The sequence below is a fragment of the Osmerus eperlanus genome, chromosome 17, assembly GCF_963692335.1.
Source record: "Osmerus eperlanus chromosome 17, fOsmEpe2.1, whole genome shotgun sequence".
NCBI lineage: Eukaryota > Metazoa > Chordata > Actinopteri > Osmeriformes > Osmeridae > Osmerus > Osmerus eperlanus.
The window spans coordinates 3,503,331-3,511,250 of record NC_085034.1 but is presented as its reverse complement, the minus strand read 5'-3'; the positions used below and the strand labels follow the sequence as shown (position 1 = coordinate 3,511,250).

The window sequence follows — 7,920 nt, the reverse complement described above, 5'->3', positions numbered from 1 at the left end:
TATTGAAATTACATGGACAAACGCACATTTTCTGTGCATCATTAGTTACAATTCTAAATTATATTTAAACAACTCATAAATTATTTTAATTTAAAATGGATTGATCTCGGCCAATAAAAAGCTAGGAAACGATGCCTTACCCACCCAGTATTGTGTGGCGCTCTCAATGTTTGTAGAAATCTTGGCTCTGCGTACGTCCTCGAGACTGGCCCCCTCATGAATTAACCAGCAGCCTCTCGACAGCCTCATCTCTCCTGCCCTTGTCTCCGCGCAGGCAATAGCGGTTTTGGTGAGAGGAGGGAGGAGGTGAATGGCATCTCAAGTAATAATAGCAGTGGTTAATGCTGGAATTCTCTCCGTAGAACGAAACATATAGCTCTTGTAACCTATGGTTTCAGTTACACGAGACAGGTTATATATTAGTCTTTAATGTGAGCGACAGGTATATTGAAAAGATGCCGGGAAGTAGCCGATGTTTCCTCGTTTTATCGATAACAATTTTGCTTCACATGTCAGGTAAGCGCCCCCATAAAAAACTGTGTCTACATTGTACAAAATCATAGTAGGCTACTAGCCTATATGCTATTAATGCATGCAAGTCGTTCTGAATTATTTCATCTGCATATTCTTTCAGTATAAATGCTGCCAGCATACTCATACTACTCGTTGCATCCACAATAGCACACATTTGTATGCGTTTTGCGGATTGTGTGATTGTTGGAATACATTATCCTACTCTTAATGTTCATGTTGCATCGTTTTGACTACAACCGATCGTCAGTTAATGTATCCTACGGGTTGCTGTAACGTAGCCTACGGGTTGCCGCGGCGTAGCACATTATGTAGGCCTATTCGATTGTTTTTACATAGCAAAATAGTACAATTCAGTATTGAACTTGTTTTGTCATTATGTGATCTACATGAACCACGAGTCCGATAGTCGATCGATCCTCTTGGTCCAATGGAAATTCGTGTTTCAGCACCTTGGATAGCAACCGGCCAGAAACCACGCTGTCGCTGGGGAGAAAACATGTCAGCAGCCGTTTGCAGTATGCTCCGCGCCACCTCAGCAGTCTCCTTTCTAAAAAGGATTGATGCCGTGAACTGAGCAAACATGCTCCAGGAAACTGCAGTAGATTTGTAACATGAAGGCTTAAATGGAAAACAATGTGACCTAAGCAATTTGGACAAAGCAGCCCTTTCATACCGGACTCTCTGACTACAGATAGATCCCTTATCAGCCAATCAGTTTAGGAACCCGGTACAACTAGACACAAGCACTCATGGCCAAAGAGGAAATTCTGTACCTGTCTGTGTCTGTCTCTATCTCGCTCTCTCCTCACTGTCTATGCTCTTATCCAGTGAAACTTTGTGAATGTCATGAAGCAGTGCAGAGCATGTGAGTGGAGGAGGCAGCAGGGTGCACAGAAGAGAAGGAGAGAAGAAAGGACTTGGTCATATGGCTGGAGGCCTTAGGCCATGGATGAGCTACTTCATTAAATGGTTATATTAGAAAATCATGTGGAGTGTCACTCATTTCTATTCCCCCTCTCTTTGTCTCCATAACAAATCAGTCTGTGGTCTAAGGTAATCTTAAATTAATCTCTCTCTCTCTCTCTCTCTCTCTCTCTCTCTCTCTCTCTCTCTCTCTCTCTCTCTCTCTCTCTCTCTCTCTCTCTCTCTCTCTCTCTCTCTCTCTCTCTCTGTCTGTCTGTATCCCTCCTTATACAGATGGGTTCTCTGGGGACGATGACCGTTATGTGAGCTCTCAGCACCACCTCTCAGACAGCCCAGTCCTGGTCTACCGCCATGTGGACTCAGAGGGCCAGGAAAGGGCCCTGGACCTGGGGGCTCTACCTATGGTCTGGGGTCGGAGGAGGGCCCAGGGCCAGCATGGGGCCTGGCAGTCTGGAAACCAAGCAGAAATCGGTGAACAGGAACGAAGCCTGGGGCTGGATTTGCCAGGAGTCTGGAGGGAAAGGGACCATGGCGGACCTGGAGGCTGGGAGAGGAGAGGCCTGGGCAAGGGGGGTCCTGGATCCTGGGTGGAGAGACATAGGGAGACCTTGGGTGCAGAGTCCCGTGCCAGGCTGGCCAAGCTGATGCCCGCAGCATTGCTTGAGTCCAGGTTCCGGCAGGCTCCGAGTGGGCGTGGCGGGATCAGCCTCCTGGCACACGCGGAGCCCGAGGTGCACGTGGAGCACGCCCCTGTCTCTGCTCGCCACCTCGTCACCGTGGTGAGTACCCCCAGTGTGGAGCTCCTGATTAGACGGATGACGCTTGTCTGATTCACAAGGCGTGAATGTACCAGAGAATCCTGTGACATTCTGACTACTGAGTTCCAAGTGTTCCTCCTTTGGTTGGTTGGAACGGTCTCTCCGCAAAATGTATATTATTATCTACAGAGTGAATGAGACTAGAAAACAGAAATGTAAAAGGTATGGGAAACATTGACCACAGCCAGGGACATGTGATGGATATGATTGTAGTGTGTGGTTGGTGGGAGGGAGCAGGAGAGGCCCAGGTTCCTGCCGGGCCTCCCCAGGGTGGGTGAGCCCTTCCTGGGCACAGATGGTCCTCCTGTCGCCCCTTGCATCCTTTTCGACAGAGATAGATGGGTAGGACCATCTGCCAGCCTAACAGGCAGGGCTTAAAACAGACACTGTCCGTGTGTGTGTGTGTGTGTGTGTATGCGTGTGGATGTGTGTGTATAAGGGAACAGCCTTGGGGGGCTGTCAGATTGAGACTTTAGTGTTGAACAGAACACAGCTCTGTGGTGACTGAGTACAGCACAGACCGGTGATGTGTTCAAACAGACAGCAAGATTGCTTACACACACATTGAAGTGGTACTACACACACCTCCCTCAAACCCCATACAGTCTCTATAGACTCATGAATGCTACAGCACGATATCTCTGTGCTGTTCCAATGACTCGGTGGACAGTGTCACCGTATAGATATCTCTGCTGAACATTGATGTGTATTTCTGTTGTAAGAGACTCCGTTCTTTTTCCACTAACTGCGACTGAGGCTCCAGACAAGCAGCCTGGTGAGAGAGAGAGATCAACCTAAGGCATCTAAATTATACGCAGAATGTGTGTGTGCGTGTCTGAGAGCAAGACATAAAGTCTTTGTCTGGGTTGTGGCTGCAGGGTGCTAGTTCCATCTAGACTCATAAAATGTGTATAACATTTTTATTGCTCCCCTCATCCCTTCCTCCCCCCCTTTTCCTGCCCCGGTCGTCTAGACAATTAGAGTAATGCACCTGAGGAGACTGAGATGGATGACCCCCCACTTTGGAGAATTCTGAATCAGTCAGCTGACTGGCCGAGGGCTCTCCTTAGCACTCTGCACACCAGCAGGCTGCAGCAGTATGACTGATGTCTGGGTGATGGGGGTGGAGGAGATAGGACAAACGTGTAAGGGGAAGGAAGGAAAGATACTATTGTGGATGTCAGGTGGCTGAGCGGTTAGGGAAGCAGGCTAGTAATCTGAAGGTTGCCTGTTCGATTCCCGGCTGTGCCAAATGACGTTGTGTCCTTGGGAAAGGCACTTCACCCTACTTGCCTCGGGGAGAATGTCCCTGTACTTACTGTAAGTCGCTCTGGATAAGAGCGTCTGCTAAATGACTAAATGTAAATGTAAATGTTCATTTGGACAGAGATGGAACCAGGAGACAAAAGACTGTTCTTATCACAGTACAATATAGTCAGACATGTATGGCTTTTCCCCTTCTGCTCGTTAAGGATGGAGTCAGATGGCTGAGCGGTTAGGGAGTCGGGCTATTAATCAGAAGGTTGTTGGTTCGATTCCCGGCCGCGCAAATTGATGTCGTGTCCTTGGGCAAGGCACTTCACCCTACTTGCCTCGGGGAGAATGTCCTTGTACTTGCTGTAAGTCGCTCTGGTTAAGAGCGTCTGCTAAATTACTAAATGTAAATGTAAGCAGAGAGAGACTCCCTAGCTTCTACACTAAGCTCAGGGGTTTGCTCTCTTGTCGGGGAGGATGCGTGCTTACAAAAGAGGGCACATGCGGCTAGAACACATTGTACAGGTCGAGATTAAACATTGTCAGGGTGGCTTTGATCTGACATGACACACAAAGTTGTTTTCCTGTTCTTAACCTTCGGGCCGTTCCTTGCCAATTAACAACCTTTACCCCTCTCAGCAGATGGGCCTAGTACATTAACCCGTTTGTACAGAAACAAGAGCAAAGATTAATACTTTAATTGTTCCTATTTCCTCAGAAATGTACCCTATTATTATTCAAAGCATACCGTATCAATAATATGTCTATTGCAATACAGAGGGAGAAAGAGAGAGAAAATCTCACATTCAGATCATTTAACCAATCGAGTTAAGGCTACAATTCACATGGCAGGTTAGACTGAACGCAGCAGTCAAGTGTATGAAAGATCCTGTGACCCGACTGTCAGTACATTAACATCACACACTGGGACACCCCCATTCAGCCCCATTGATTATATTGACGCTGTGGACTGTGCTCTCTCTCTCTCTCTCTCTCTCTCTCTCTCTCTCTCTCTCTCTCTCTCTCTCTCTCTCTCTCTCTCTCTCTCTCGCTCTCTTTCTTTCTCTCTCTCCCCGTCTCTCTCTCTCTCCCCATCTTTCACTCTCTCTCCCTCTCACTATCACACTCACACCAGCCACAAAAATATTAAGTAACGTGGCCATTAATTAATGTCTGTAGTGCTTCTCCTTTGACTTCTGAGAGAGAGAGTTCACAAAGACAGAGTGAGAGCGGGTGGTTAAATATGCATGAGCTCTAAGAGGCTCTAATTGCTGCCATTTTATCATCCAAGGCTCAGCCGTGAGGCTCAGGATGAAGAGGCCAGTGGAGGCTGCAGGGGAGGGGGGGGGGTAAACATGGTAGAGGCTAGGATAGTCCAGGGGAGGCTTGAGGAGGCTAGGAAAGACTAGGGGAGCCGAGGTGAAACTAGGAGAGGCCAAGGGAGGCTAGGGGAGGCTAAGGGAGGACAGCAGAGGCTAGAGGTGTGGCTAGACACTGCAAGCAGAGAGAGGCTAGAGAGGCTAGGGGAGCTAACGACTACCCCAGAGGAGTATCAGTAGCCTGGTTGTAGCCTCCGTGGCTCCGATTCGGCCTGGGCTGGGCTCCGGAGACGCTGCTAAACATGGCAGAAAAGCGTCAGAATACACCCCCTCAGATACACAATCTGTCCCACCAGACCCAACTCAATGCTAGCCCTGACCCTGGGAGTTAATCCATAAAACATTCAACTGTTAATGTACATCTCTCTGTCTCTGCATCATATCATCTTGCATTGCGCTGGTGTGTGAAAGACCATGAGAGAGAATGTGTATGTTTTCTCTCCACACCTGCCTGGTTGTCAGGACTTCAGAGCTTGGCGTGAGAGCTGTTTCCACTCTCATTACCTCAGGAAATTAAGTGGAGGAGGAATAGGCTGTATTATCTCACATCAGGGGTGGATTATGAAGATATGGACGTGCCCGCTTTACTCGCTTCTCATTTCCTGTCTGACCACAAAGAGGAAGAGAGATGAATGTTGGTTTAAGGAAGTGAGAAGATAAGTGTAGTGGAAAAGCCGAAGTATCATTTATTGTCCAAACCCAGTGTACCACATAGGACTTGGCAGTGTAAGTAAGATTTGAGAACTCCTCAGAGTAAAGGCACTCATTGTTCATTTCTGTGCACACACACACACACACACAGAAACACACAGAAACACACATATTCTGGAGGAAATATTCAATTGTCTCTTCCAGCTAAGTCACTACTAAAGTTTGTTGTGAAGCTGCTCATTTATTTAGCAGGCAGTGTGCAGGGCGACCTATCTCCTACTGCGAGGACCCCTAAAGGCCTGAATGTCACACATCAGTGGGTGGTTCTAGGTGAATGGGTTTAGGCAGTACTGGAAGTTGGGTCTGGGGATGGGTACACACACACACACACACACACACATAAACAGGAACATACAGTACACACACAAAACACACTCCTGTGCGTGGGGAGTTGTTTGCCAAGCAGCAGGTGAAGTACCCTTGGAGAGATACCTTTTATGAAGCTTTAAAAGCCAAAGCTGACAATTAGCCTACAGTGTGAAAAACGCTAGTCAGCATCATCCTTCATCTCAGTATTACACAACACAATCTTAAATTAGAACATGCAAGACCAATTGCTTCTTAGTAACATATAATACTGAAAATCAAGTGCACAAGGCTGCCATTTTGAAAACCTGGTGGGTATTCTCTCCTCGACTTCAGGTTTTGTGGTCATTCCTTTCCTTACAATGCAATGTTGTCCTCTTTCCCTGCTTCATCACTTGTGCTGGGCTTTTATGAATGGCAGACAGCTCATGGCCCTTCTCTGTAGCCAGAGTGCTGCGGCTAAAAGTCCTCAGAAGGAGGATTCCAGAAATAGCCCTGCCGCTATTGTACCAGACCATCTCTCTCAGGGCATCGTGGGAGGGGCTGGAGCCACTGACATCCCATTCCTGTCGATAATCACATGACCTGTCCCCCACAGGGCCCTCGGTCATCTTGGCGATCTCACTAATGGAGGACGAGAGCTTTGTGAGATGACCTGAGGAGTGGGAGAGATGGAAAGACCGAGAAAAATGGGGCAGATGGATAGAGCTGGAAAGAGGGAGGAATTTAGTGCATGTGTCTGTGTGCGCGTGTGCATGCGTGTGTGTGTGTGAGAGTGAGATGTAGTTAGTCAGTAACAGAGTCCCCCTGGCCAGTTAATTGTGTAACACACAGCTGTTGTGTCTCTTTGTTGTCTCCCTGTCCTCTCCTGCCCAGCCTAAAGGCTGCACAGGACTATGACTGTGTCGGACCACGAGCCTGTAAATGTGGGTATGTGCTTGTTTATGGGTGGTGGCTTGTGTGTAGTATGTTTTCCAGTTTTAGGTAGCCTGTGTCAGCTATCATGTATAGGGGCTGTGTGTGTGTTTCTGCTAGCTTGTGTGAGGTAGCGTGCATTTGTGGGTTTTAGGTATGCGTGAGCGACCTTTCCCCACAAAGCTAGAACGACCTTTCTCCTCAGTGTGTCTGTCGGCGCACGTGTTTGTGTGTGCGTGTGTACACAAGCTCACGTGGTGTGTGTGTGTGTTTACAGATGATACTATCAGTGCTGTAGGGAGAGGGTCTGGTGCAGATCCCCAACCATCCACCAGGGAGCAGTACTGGGCTACTGTGCTGTGACTGATTGGGTGCTGATATGGGCAGTTCCCAGAATCCCTTGCAACTCTATCACTCAGTCTTCTGTTTTTCCAGAAAACACTGCTGAGTGTGAGTGTGTGTGTGTGTATGTGTGTGTGTGTGAGTGTGAGTGTGTGTAGTAGTAGTAAAAATGAGATTTAAAACCATTCCCTTGGCTGCAGAGAGTAATGATAAGTGTGTGTGTGTGTGTGTCATTTCAGAGAAAAGCCCATTCTTCATCAGGTAGCTGGATAGTTCTGCTGGCAGGACAGCAGACATGTGGAGGGGCTATATTGGATGGGCCTGCCAGTTGGAACCTGTTACTGTCTGCCATGGTCTTCCATCACAGTCTACAGTGCTCCTTTAATACAGCAGACGGTACCTCTGGAGAGGAAAGAGGAGATTTAAGTCATAAGCAGTATTGAGTTTAGAGGTAATAGCACTGATTCGAAGGGAGAGAGTTTCCTTGCAGCATACACGATGCTGCAGTAAGAGTGTGTGGCTGCGGTAATTGAAGATTTTTCTTACAACTCGTGATGAGAGGCTATCTGCTGTCAGAGTGTCCACGTCACTGTGACAGGACCAAGCTAGGAAGGAAAATGTCAGTTATGTCCAGTTGCAAAGATGACTGTGTGGTTTGTAAATAACACACATAACTGGGTCGCACAGACAGGCAGTGTGTGTGTGTGTGTGTGTGTATGTTCTCCTGCAGGCTGTTA

The 7,920-nt window shown here is 47.8% G+C and overlaps 1 protein-coding gene across 2 annotated transcripts; it reads left to right on the top strand.

Annotated features, from left to right (window-relative positions):
• Positions 1-249: 249 nt before the first annotated feature.
• On the top strand, positions 250-7,652 carry LOC134037881 (uncharacterized). Of its 2 annotated transcripts, none has more exons than XM_062483438.1 (3): positions 250-516; positions 1,732-2,237; positions 7,423-7,652. In XM_062483438.1, exons 1-3 carry the CDS (start codon positions 456-458, stop codon positions 7,624-7,626), a joined length of 771 nt encoding a protein of 256 aa, XP_062339422.1. In that variant the 5' UTR covers positions 250-455; the 3' UTR covers positions 7,627-7,652. The 2 variants fall into 2 exon arrangements, with proteins under 2 accessions (XP_062339422.1, XP_062339423.1); XM_062483439.1 differs by lacking the exon at positions 7,423-7,652 and adding an exon at positions 7,119-7,217 and having other exon boundaries at positions 259-516.
• Positions 7,653-7,920: the final 268 nt, after the last annotated feature.

Coding starts and splice junctions, on each gene's coding strand:
- LOC134037881 (XM_062483438.1), top strand. CDS start 456: ATGCCGGGAAGTAGCCGATGTTTCCTCGTTTTATCGATAACAATTTTG. Junction 517..1,731: donor AATTTTGCTTCACATGTCAG/GTAAGCGCCCCC, acceptor CTCCTTATACAG/ATGGGTTCTCTGGGGACGAT. Junction 2,238..7,422: donor CTCGCCACCTCGTCACCGTG/GTGAGTACCCCC, acceptor GTGTCATTTCAG/AGAAAAGCCCATTCTTCATC.